At 59.6% G+C, this 11,216-nt stretch overlaps 2 protein-coding genes across 2 annotated transcripts; one reads left to right on the top strand and one right to left on the bottom strand.

Moving 5' to 3' along the window:
• Positions 1 to 392: 392 nt before the first annotated feature.
• On the bottom strand, positions 393 to 2,014 carry LOC128263972 (ESX-1 secretion-associated protein EspI-like). Its single transcript, XM_052999251.1, has 4 exons — positions 1,970 to 2,014; positions 1,645 to 1,928; positions 1,444 to 1,573; positions 393 to 1,181 (listed from the first exon to the last, which is right to left on the bottom strand). Exons 1-4 carry the CDS (start codon positions 2,012 to 2,014, stop codon positions 393 to 395), a joined length of 1,248 nt encoding a protein of 415 aa, XP_052855211.1.
• Positions 2,015 to 6,789: 4,775 nt separating this feature from the next.
• Positions 6,790 to 7,719, top strand: LOC128263973 (keratin, type II cytoskeletal 2 epidermal-like). Its single transcript, XM_052999253.1, has 2 exons — positions 6,790 to 6,991; positions 7,502 to 7,719. The coding sequence occupies exons 1-2, from the start codon at positions 6,790 to 6,792 to the stop codon at positions 7,717 to 7,719; spliced, it is 420 nt and encodes a 139-aa protein (XP_052855213.1).
• The last annotated feature ends 3,497 nt before the right edge of the window (positions 7,720 to 11,216 follow it).

The following is an 11,216-nucleotide window of genomic DNA, read 5'->3' on the forward strand; positions in this document are numbered from 1 at the left end:
TGGCGCCCCCGTCCCTAATTCCTCACGGCCTCGTTGTTTTGAAAAAACTGGTAAGTAAACTTGCTGCTTGTAGTTTTCCTTTAATTAACGACTTTTTTCTTTCCAGCGACACCATGACCATGATGCCCCTGATGTCCCTGACATGTCTCGGGGTGCTGACCCTGGACCGCGTGCCCCGGGAGACCCTTGCGGCAGCAAGTGACCCCCTCGCCATACCCCTGCGGCAGCCTCGTGTTCTCTGCCGGCCCGCGTGCTTGGCCCGCGATGCCCCCCCTCACCGCCCCCGTTCCACGATCGGCTGCTGCGGCGGACCACTCTCTCTTTTTTTTTTGTGTTGTGCCTTGTGATCCCCTGCCCAAAGAATAACTGCTGGGTCAGCTGCTATAATGTGTTTATTGGGCCTTAAACACCCGCACCCGGCCCCCTGCTACCTTGACTCGGTAGCGCTGCTCCCCGTCCAGCATGAGCTTGGCCCATCTGGCCTTCCGGTGCCTCCCTCGCTGCCGTCGCGCTTCTTCGGCCACCCGCGCCGGCCAATCCGCCTCCGGAACCTCCGCCCATGGTTCCGCGCCCTCCGACTGCCGTCTCCGCAGCGTCGGCCTCGCCGGTGGGGCTCGCGACTCCGGGCACGAAGTCTGCCGCGCCAGCTTCGGGGGTGGCGCCGTGTCCCGCGACGTCTCCGGCGGAGTTGGCCACTCCCATGGCCCCTTCTCCAGCCCCTCCTGGGCTTCGCGTTCCTCCTCCGTCGTCTCCTCCAGCCCCGCGCGATCGGCCGTCTCCGCGACGCGTTTCGTCGACCTGGCCCTCGGATCGCGCGGGCTCAGCGGCGGTGGGCGCCGCCACTCGATGGCTTCGATGGCCTCCCTCATCCTGGCCTCCTCTGTTGCCTCCTCGGGCGCGGGCCACGTCCACGTGACCGTCTGCTGATGCCACCGCCGCCCCTCCACCACGATGGTCCGCAGCGCTTGCGCGACCTGCGCTTGTGGCAGGTGCCACTCCTGCTGCCTCGGCGGCGACAATGGTGGTGGTGTTGGCGAGTGTGGCAGCGGTGACGGCGATCGTGGTGGCGGCGGTGGTGGTGGCGTCGGCGATCGTGGTGGTGGTAGCGGCGGCTGCGTTACCGGCGGCGGCCGCGCTGCTGGTGGCGACTGCGGTGCCGACAGCGGCGGCTGCGGCTGCCCCTGCGGCGGCTGTGGCTGCTCCTGCGGCGGCTCTGGCTGCTCCTGCGGCGGCTGTGGCTGCTCCTGCGACGGCTGCCCCTGCGGCGGCTGTGGCTGCCCCTGCGGCGGCTGCGGCTGCCCCTGCGGCGGCTGCGGCTGCCCCTGCGGCGGCTGTGGCTGCCCCTGCGGCGGCTGTGGCTGCTCCTGCGGCGGCTGCGGCTGCCCCTGCGGCGGCCGTGGTGGCTCCTGTGGCGGCTGTGGCTGCTCCTGCGGCGGCTCCCACAGTGCGGCCTCCTCGGCCTCGGCGTCCCTCAGCCTCTGCTGCCACGCGGCGACTGCTGCACACCTCGCCGCCCGCCGGGCCTCCCATTGGCGGACAGTGACAGCCCGCGCCTCCAATATACGAGCCCACTCTTTGGGCTCGCCCGACGGTGGTATGTGCCCTAGGCCGATCCTCCCGACCCCTGCAGCAGCTCTGCTCAACCGGCGGAAGATCATCCTATCCCTCGCCGCCCGCCGCGCCACGTCGTCCTCGTCCAACGACACCTCGGGACTGACGGTCTCCGTCCCCTCCTCCTCCTCCTCGCTCGCGTCCTCCGGCCCACTCTCGTCGGAAGAGATGGCGACGACCTCTCCGACCTCCGTCGCGTCTGCGCCTGGGTCCTCCTCCTCGGACGGCAGCTCCACGTCCGAGATCTCCCCGGTGGACTCCTCCTCCGCCTCGCTGATCGGTGACGGGGATCGCGACACCAGGGGGGACGCCAGAAGCTGGAGAACGGAATCGGAGTCCCGGCGCGCTCCTCCCTCACCTCGTATTCCACTCGCGATTGGGTGTTGCTCTTACGTGCGCTCATGATGGTTATCTTTTTTGGAAAGACCTGCACCATGCAGCGCCGTCGCTGACGAAACCTCGGTTCTTCCGCGTATCCTCGGTTCCGTTATTCGCGGAGACGTGTACCGGTAACGGGACTCGCTCTCCGCTCTGTGTCCGTGTAACGTTTAAAAGTAACGGTGCCCTCCGTGTACACGCCCCCTACGCAACCCGTGCATGTGTGTGTTTAGCCGGTAACGGTGCCTACGGCTTTTTAAACCCTCCCTGTCCCGCTCTCGCGCTCCTGATGTGTGTGCCTGTATGTGTGTGCTTGCCGTTAATTTCGATACTGTGTATCGTCCTCCCCCTTTCTTCGGTTAGGGTACAGTGCTCCTCCGATACGCCGGATTTGTTGAGACTGCCCCTCTTTGCTTTGGGGTTTTAACTGGCTTATGTGTGTTTTCCTTTCCTTGCCCGTGTGTTCGTGCCGCAGGTTGCAAATAACCGGAGAATCGAAATTAATTATTTTAAACGGTCCCTCGTATCTGGGGGCCAGTTTCGCCGCGAATCCTTCTGCCGTCTTGGATAGATGGTGCTCCTTGGCCCATACCTTGTCTCCAATCTGTGGTTTCCAAGGGCGCCTCCGGAGATTGTAGTGGCGCGCCTGATCCTGCGCCGCCTTCTCCATGTTCCGTCTGACCAGCTCGAAGATTTCGTTTATTTTTTTCGCATTCTCCGACGGGGTCTGGGTTTCCCTTCCTGTGCCGGTGGTTTCTTCATCAAACAACGCGCTCGGTAACCTGGGCTCTCTACCCTGCGTGATGAATGCCGGCGAATACCCTGTGGACTCGGCTACACTAGTGTTCACGGCCAGCTGCAATTCTGGCCATTTCTCATCCCACGTTCTCTGGTCTCGTCCGGCAAACTGGGCGATCATTGTTTTTACGGTTCTATTGGCCCTCTCCGTGGGATTTTCTTGTGGTGTGTACGGGGCTGTGAACTGGTGCCGCACTCCCAACTCTGTCAGGAACCGCTTGAACGCCCTGCTCGTGAACTGTACCCCGTTATCGGTGATTATGAGTGGGCCGGAGGACGCGAGCGAGGAGGAGGAGGAGGGGACGGAGACCGTCAGTCTGCTGCAGGGGTCGGGAGGATCGGCCTAGGGCACATACCACCGTCGGGCGAGCATCAGCAGACGGTCACGTGGACGTGGCCCGCGCCCGAGGAGGCAACAGAGGAGGCCAGGATGAGGGAGGCCATCGAAGCCATCGAGTGGCGGCGCCCACCGCCGCTGAGCCCGCGCGATCCGAGGGCCAGGTCGACGAAACGCGTCGCGGAGACGGCCGATCGCGCGGGGCTGGAGGAGACGACGGAGGAGGAACGCGAGGCCCAGGAGGGGCTGGAGAAGGGGCCATGGGAGTGGCCAACTCCGCCGGAGACGTCGCGGGACACGGCGCCACCCCCAAAGCTGGCGCGGCAGACTTCGTGCCCGGAGTCGCGAGCCCCACCGGCGAGGCCGACGCTGCGGAGACAGCAGTCGGAGGGCGCGGAACCATGGGCGGAGGTTCCGGAGGCGGATTGGCCGGCGCGGGTGGCCGAAGAAGCGCGACGGCAGCGAGGGAGGCACCGGAAGGCCAGATGGGCCAAGCTCATGCTGGACGGGGAGCAGCGCTACCGAGTCAAAGTAGCAGGGGGCCGGGTGCGGGTGTTTAAGGCCCAATAAACACATTATAGCAGCTGACCCAGCAGTTATTCTTTGGGCAGGGGATCACAAGGCACAACACAAAAAAAAAAAAAGAGAGAGTGGTCCGCCGCAGCAGCCGATCGCGGAACGGGGGCGGTGAGGGGGGGAATCGCGGGCCAAGCACGCGGCCGGCAGAAAACACGAGGCTGCCGCAGGCGTAGGGCGAGGGGGGTCACTTGCCGCCGCAAGGGTCTCCCGGGGCACGCGGTCCAGGGTCAGCACCCCGAGACATGTCAGGGGCATCAGGGGCATCATGGTCATGGTGTCGCTGTAAAGAAAAAGGTCGTTAATTAAAAGAAAACTACAATCAGCAAGTTAACTTACCAGTTTTTCTCAAAACAACGAGGCCGTGAGGAAATTAGGGACGGGGGCGCCAGGCGATAGGCGGTCGATCGATAGTTGCGATCGATGGGTACAAAAAAAAATACTGGATTTCTCAAGAAACGGTCACACGGAGGCAACTTAAGACAACGGAAACGATAACGGCAACAACGATGGCAATGCTGGAACCACTATCGATAAGTGCGATCGAGGTGTGGTCAGACGACGGGAATCGGAATGGTGATGTCAAACACGGGGAAATGTCTGGGCGGGAAATTCAAATTCCACGCGGGGATTATCGAAGGAACAAGATGCAGTTTTGGGAAAGTTCAAGTCTTTCGGGGAACTGTCTGGGGAACAGGCTAACGCAGCACAGCCATGGGAAAGTTAAAGGTCTTTCAGAGCGCTGTCTGGGGGGAGTCTTACGAGGGCATCTCAGGGAAAGTTGAAGTCTTTTGGGGAACTGTATAGGGTCACGAGGAGAACGAGTTTGGGCGGGGAATTTGAATGAACGAACAACAGGGGCGGGGAGATCACCACTTTCACAACATTTCCGAAGAAAGGGGGAAATGTGAGGAGTCTTAAAACTCCCCACAAGTTCCGAGGCAGGAGAGCTGCATAGCAACAGCGAAGGAGGCGAGAATGCCGGAGGAGTCAAGGGCAACAAGGTCAAACGGTAAACAACGGACCTTGGACCCGGGCAAAGCGGAGACACCGTGAATTAACGGTACCACGCTGGACATTGGACCCTCATACGGCAAGGGCAACAGGGTCGAACGGTAAATTGGCGGACTTCGGACCCGCACAAAGAGGACGCACCGTGAACTAACGGTGCGGCAGTGGACCTTGGACCCGGTCACGCGAGCTGGAAAAGGGAAATAACGGGAACATCACAGGCTATAAAAGGCGGCGCAAGCGCAGCACAGAAGGAGTAATAGTGCGGGAATCAAAGCGAGTGCGTGTACGCGAGACTAGTAGCAAGTTAATCAAGTGCCGAGTACCAGGATCAAGATCGCAAAGTCGAGACGCCGAACGACTGAGAGTCTACAAGGCTGAGGCTTCAACGCTGAGATCCAACGGGTGCTAGGTCGTGGTTAAGTCGAGCTCAGGGAGTCCTTGCGTGGAGTCTGCGACAAAGGTGGCTGGGCGAAGAGGTCGAACCGAGTTCAACCGGCTAGGCGATACACCTTGCCGACACAATCCGGACCAACTTAGGGAGCCTGCGATAAAGGTAGCTAGGCGAAAAGGCAGAACGGCGTTCTACCTGCTAGGCGAAACACCTTGCCGGTCCCGATAGTGAGGTTCGCATAACATCCAGAGTCTCGAAGGAGCCGTCACAAGGCAGATACCAGCAAGCAGTCGACGACGAGGAGCGACGCCGCGAAGGACAGCGACGAGGAGCGACGCCGCAGAGGACGACGACGAGGAGCAGCAGCAGCTGAAGAGCCGCGAGGCTTGTACAAGGAGACGAATAAAGACAGTTACGATCCCAACAGAACTCTTGCGTTATTCATTGGTCAAAGGCAATCACCCAATATAAATTTGGTGGAACGAACCCATAACCTCTCTGAGCTAGCCGCCCGTTAACGTAGCGAGCGAGAATACATAGAAATCAGGTCGTTACATCTGGCGCCCAACTTGGGCCCGGGACCTTGGACCCGGGCAAAGCGGAGACACCGTGAATTAACGGTACCACGCTGGACATTGGACCCTCATACGGCAAGGGCAACAGGGTCGAACGGTAAATTGGCGGACTTCGGACCCGCACAAAGAGGACGCACCGTGAACTAACGGTGCGGCAGTGGACCTTGGACCCGATCACGCGAGCTGGAAAAGGGAAATAACGGGACCATCACAGGCTATAAAAGGCGGCGCAAGCGCAGCACAAGAGGGGTAATAGTGCGAGAATCAAAGCGAGTGCGTGTACGCGAGACTAGTAGCAAGTTAATCAAGTGCCGAGTACCAGGATCAAGCTCGCAAAGTCGAGACGCCGAACGACTGAGAGTCTACAAGGCTGAGGCTTCAACGCTGAGATCCAACGGGTGCTAGGTCGTGGTTAAGTCGAGCTCAGGGAGTCCTTGCGTGGAGTCTGCGACAAAGGTGGATGGGCGAAGAGGTCGAACCGAGTTCAACCGGCTAGGCGATACACCTTGCCGACACAATCCGGACCAACTTAGGGAGCCTGCGATAAAGGTAGCTAGGCGAAAAGGCAGAACGGCGTTCTACCTGCTAGGCGAAACACCTTGCCGGTCCCGATAGTGAGGTTCGCATAACATCCAGAGTCTCGAAGGAGCCGTCACAAGGCAGATACCAGCAAGCAGTCGACGACGAGGAGCGACGCCGCGAAGGACAGCGACGAGGAGCGACGCCGCAGAGGACGACGACGAGGAGCAGCAGCAGCTGAAGAGCCGCGAGGCTTGTACAAGGAGACGAATAAAGACAGTTACGATCCCAACAGAACTCTTGCGTTATTCATTGGTCAAAGGCAATCACCCAATATAAATTTGGTGGAACGAACCCATAACCTCTCTGAGCTAGCCGCCCGTTAACGTAGCGAGCGAGAATACATAGAAATCAGGTCCGCGACGCGTTTCGTCGACCTGGCCCTCGGATCGCGCGGGCTCAGCGGCGGTGGGCGCCGCCACTCGATGGCTTCGATGGCCTCCCTCATCCTGGCCTCCTCTGTTGCCTCCTCGGGCGCGGGCCACGTCCACGTGACCGTCTGCTGATGCCACCGCCGCCCCTCCACCACGATGGTCCGCAGCGCTTGCGCGACCTGCGCTTGTGGCAGGTGCCACTCCTGCTGCCTCGGCGGCGACAATGGTGGTGGTGTTGGCGAGTGTGGCAGCGGTGACGGCGATCGTGGTGGCGGCGGTGGTGGTGGCGTCGGCGATCGTGGTGGTGGTAGCGGCGGCTGCGTTACCGGCGGCGGCCGCGCTGCTGGTGGCGACTGCGGTGCCGACAGCGGCGGCTGCGGCTGCCCCTGCGGCGGCTGTGGCTGCTCCTGCGGCGGCTCTGGCTGCTCCTGCGGCGGCTGTGGCTGCTCCTGCGACGGCTGCCCCTGCGGCGGCTGCGGCTGCCCCTGCGGCGGCTGCGGCTGCCCCTGCGGCGGCTGCGGCTGCCCCTGCGGCGGCTGTGGCTGCCCCTGCGGCGGCTGTGGCTGCTCCTGCGGCGGCTGCGGCTGCCCCTGCGGCGGCCGTGGTGGCTCCTGTGGCGGCTGTGGCTGCTCCTGCGGCGGCTGTGGCTGCTCCTGCGGCGGCTCCTGCGGCGGCTCCCACAGTGCGGCCTCCTCGGCCTCGGCGTCCCTCAGCCTCTGCTGCCACGCGGCGACTGCTGCACACCTCGCCGCCCGCCGGGCCTCCCATTGGCGGACAGTGACAGCCCGCGCCTCCAATATACGAGCCCACTCTTTGGGCTCGCCCGACGGTGGTATGTGCCCTAGGCCGATCCTCCCGACCCCTGCAGCAGCTCTGCTCAACCGGCGGAAGATCATCCTATCCCTCGCCGCCCGCCGCGCCACGTCGTCCTCGTCCGACGACACCTCGGGACTGACGGTCTCCGTCCCCTCCTCCTCGCTCGCGTCCTCCGGCCCACTCTCGTCGGAAGAGATGGCGACGACCTCTCCGACCTCCGTCGCGTCTGCGCCTGGGTCCTCCTCCTCGGACGGCAGCTCCACGTCCTAGATCTCCCCGGTGGACTCCTCCTCCGCCTCGCTGATCGGTGACGGGGATCGCGACACCAGGGGGGACGCCAGAAGCTGGAGAACGGAATCGGAGTCCCGTCTCCACTTCGCCACTGGCTGTTCCCTGGCGCGCTCCTCCCTCACCTCGTATTCCACTCGCGATTGGGTGTTGCTCTTACGTGCGCTCATGATGGTTATCTTTTTTGGAAAGACCTGCACCATGCAGCGCCGTCGCTGACGAAACCTCGGTTCTTCCGCGTATCCTCGGTTCCGTTATTCGCGGAGACGTGTACCGGTAACGGGACTCGCTCTCCGCTCTGTGTCCGTGTAACGTTTAAAAGTAACGGTGCCCTCCGTGTACACGCCCCCTACGCAACCCGTGCATGTGTGTGTTTAGCCGGTAACGGTGCCTACGGCTTTTTAAACCCTCCCTGTCCCGCTCTCGCGCTCCTGATGTGTGTGCCTGTATGTGTGTGCTTGCCGTTAATTTCGATACTGTGTATCGTCCTCCCCCTTTCTTCGGTTAGGGTACAGTGCTCCTCCGATACGCCGGATTTGTTGAGACTGCCCCTCTTTGCTTTGGGGTTTTAACTGGCTTATGTGTGTTTTCCTTTCCTTGCCCGTGTGTTCGTGCCGCAGGTTGCAAATAACCGGAGAATCGAAATTAATTATTTTAAACGGTCCCTCGTATCTGGGGGCCAGTTTCGCCGCGAATCCTTCTGCCGCCTTGGATAGATGGTGCTCCTTGGCCCATACCTTGTCTCCAATCTGTGGTTTCCAAGGGCGCCTCCGGAGATTGTAGTGGCGCGCCTGATCCTGCGCCGCCTTCTCCATGTTCCGTCTGACCAGCTCGAAGATTTCGTTTATTTTTTTCGCATTCTCCGACGGGGTCTGGGTTTCCCTTCCTGTGCCGGTGGTTTCTTCATCAAACAACGCGCTCGGTAACCTGGGCTCTCTACCCTGCGTGATGAATGCCGGCGAATACCCTGTGGACTCGGCTACACTAGTGTTCACGGCCAGCTGCAATTCTGGCCATTTCTCATCCCACGTTCTCTGGTCTCGTCCGGCAAACTGGGCGATCATTGTTTTTACGGTTCTATTGGCCCTCTCCGTGGGATTTTCTTGTGGTGTGTACGGGGCTGTGAACTGGTGCCGCACTCCCAACTCTGTCAGGAACCGCTTGAACGCCCTGCTCGTGAACTGTACCCCGTTATCGGTGATTAAGACCTTCGGCACGCCGTACCTTGAGACAATCCTTTCCCGGATTGCCTTTTCCAGCGTCTCCGTGGTAGCCCTCCGCATTGGTACTATTTCCGTCCACTTCGAGAACCGATCTACGAGCACTAGTAGCATCGAGTTTCCGTGTTTCGACCGAGGAAGCGGCCCAACGAAATCGGCGCATACTGTGGCCCAGGGCTCCTCTGGGATCTGTGTGAGCATTTTTCCGGCTGCCTGGAGCTGACTGGGTTTGTACCTGAGGCAGCTCTCACAGTTCCGCACGTGCTTCCTAATGTCGCGGTGCATGCCCGGCCAATAATACCTCGCTGCCACCCTCGCGATCGTTTTCCGGCTGCCCATGTGTCCGGCCGTCGGCGTATCGTGGTTCTCCACCATGACTCGCTGCCTTGACCCGATTGGTACGCATAGCTTCCATGCGACCACATCCTCGTTGCCTGCTCTGTGAGGAATGTGCCGGTACAGTCGGTCGGCCTCCACTAAATAGTCCGGATATTTTTGGGGGTTCTGTGCTATCTTGCCCCTTATGTCCCTTATCCAGCTACATTCGGCTTGTTCTGCTGACTGACCAGGCGACTTCGTTTTCAACCTTCGGCAGGTTTCGGGTAAGGGCTGCCGCGACAATGCGTCCGCCACAATATTCAGCTGGCCTTTCCTGTATGTTATTTCGAAATCGTATTGCTGGAGCTCCAGTGCCCACCGCGCGATTCTTCCGGTTGGGCTCTCGATGCTATTCAACCACTTCAAGGCCATGTGATCTGTTATCACTTTGAAGTGGTATCCCTCCAGGTATGGCTTTAATTTTCTTATGGCCCACACGATTGCTAAACATTCCTTTTCAGTGGCGGAGTAACTTTTTTCCGACCCGTTTAGGGTCCGACTGGAATAGGATATCACCCGCTCACCCTGGTCGGAATTTTGAGTGAGAATGGCGCCCAGCCCATAATCGCTCGCATCGGTCTGCAGCACAAACGGCTTTGTAAAATCCGGGCATGCCAAAATTGGGTCGGCGACCAATCTTGCCTTGACAGCTTCAAAGGCCTGCTGGTGGTCGTCGGTCCATTCCCATTTGACACCCTTTCGGAGAAGGGCGTTCAGCGGATGCACTAGCGTGGCAAAATCTGGCACAAAACGCCTGTACCACGACGCCACTCCCAAGTACTGCCGTAGTTCTTTGACATTTGCCGGTGGTTTCAGCAATGCTATCGCTGATACCTTTTCTGGATCCGTCCCGATGCCCTGGTCTGTAATGCGATGCCCTAAGTATTGAAGTTCCTTCCTGAAGAATTTACACTTATCCGCGTTTACTTTCAGGTTCGCCGCTCGCAGTCTTCTGAATACTTCCTTTAGGTTCCGCATGTGCTCCTCTAGTGTCCGTCCGATGACGATTATATCATCCTGATACGCGAAAGCATGCGGCATCATTTCAGGTCCAATTACCTGGTCCAACGCCCGCTGGAATGTTGCCGATGCCGAGTGTAAACCGAAAGGCATAACTTTCCATTGAAACAGGCCTTTCCCTGGCACTGTGAATGCGGTATACTGCCTGCTGGCTGCCTCCAACGGTATTTGCCAGTACCCGTCCTTTAAGTCGAGGCTGCTAATATATTTAGCTTCTCGGAGTTGGTCCAGGATGTAGTTGATCATCGGCATTGGATATGCATCCTTTACGGATTTTGCGTTGATCTGCCTGAAATCCACACAGAGCCTCCATTTCCCGGTCTTCTTTCTCACCATGACTATTGGTGAGCTGTACGGACTCCTTGACGGTTCGATGCATCCCTTTTCAAGTAGCTCGTCTACTTTGGCGTTAATCTCGCCCTGCATTTTTGGATTCTTCGGATAGTACCGCTGTTTGACCGGCTGATCGTCCTTCATGGTGATCCTGTGTACTGCCACGTTTGACGTGCCTTGCAGATTTTCCAGGCTCTCCAACTCGGTCTTTAAAAACTGGTCCACATCCTTCTCCGAAAATTCCTTCGCGGCTTCCACGACTGCTACCGACAGTTTTTCCTCTAGCCAGCCTCGGTGTCTGTCCCTCGCCGGTATCATCACTCTGTGATCTGCGCATTTCACCAGTTCGTCAATCAATCCTGGGAGGATCAGCAGCTCCATTGACACTTTTCTTGTGCCAAGTCCGATTTGAATTTCTAACTGCGATTTTACGTCTCCGCATCTACCGTCCGCCATCCGTACTTGCCTCTTTGTGGGTCAAACCTTTCCTGCCGCCTGCAGCCTGTCCGCCAGCTCTTTGCTGATGAA

This window comes from Drosophila gunungcola, unplaced genomic scaffold (assembly GCF_025200985.1).
Source record: "Drosophila gunungcola strain Sukarami unplaced genomic scaffold, Dgunungcola_SK_2 000035F, whole genome shotgun sequence".
NCBI lineage: Eukaryota > Metazoa > Arthropoda > Insecta > Diptera > Drosophilidae > Drosophila > Drosophila gunungcola.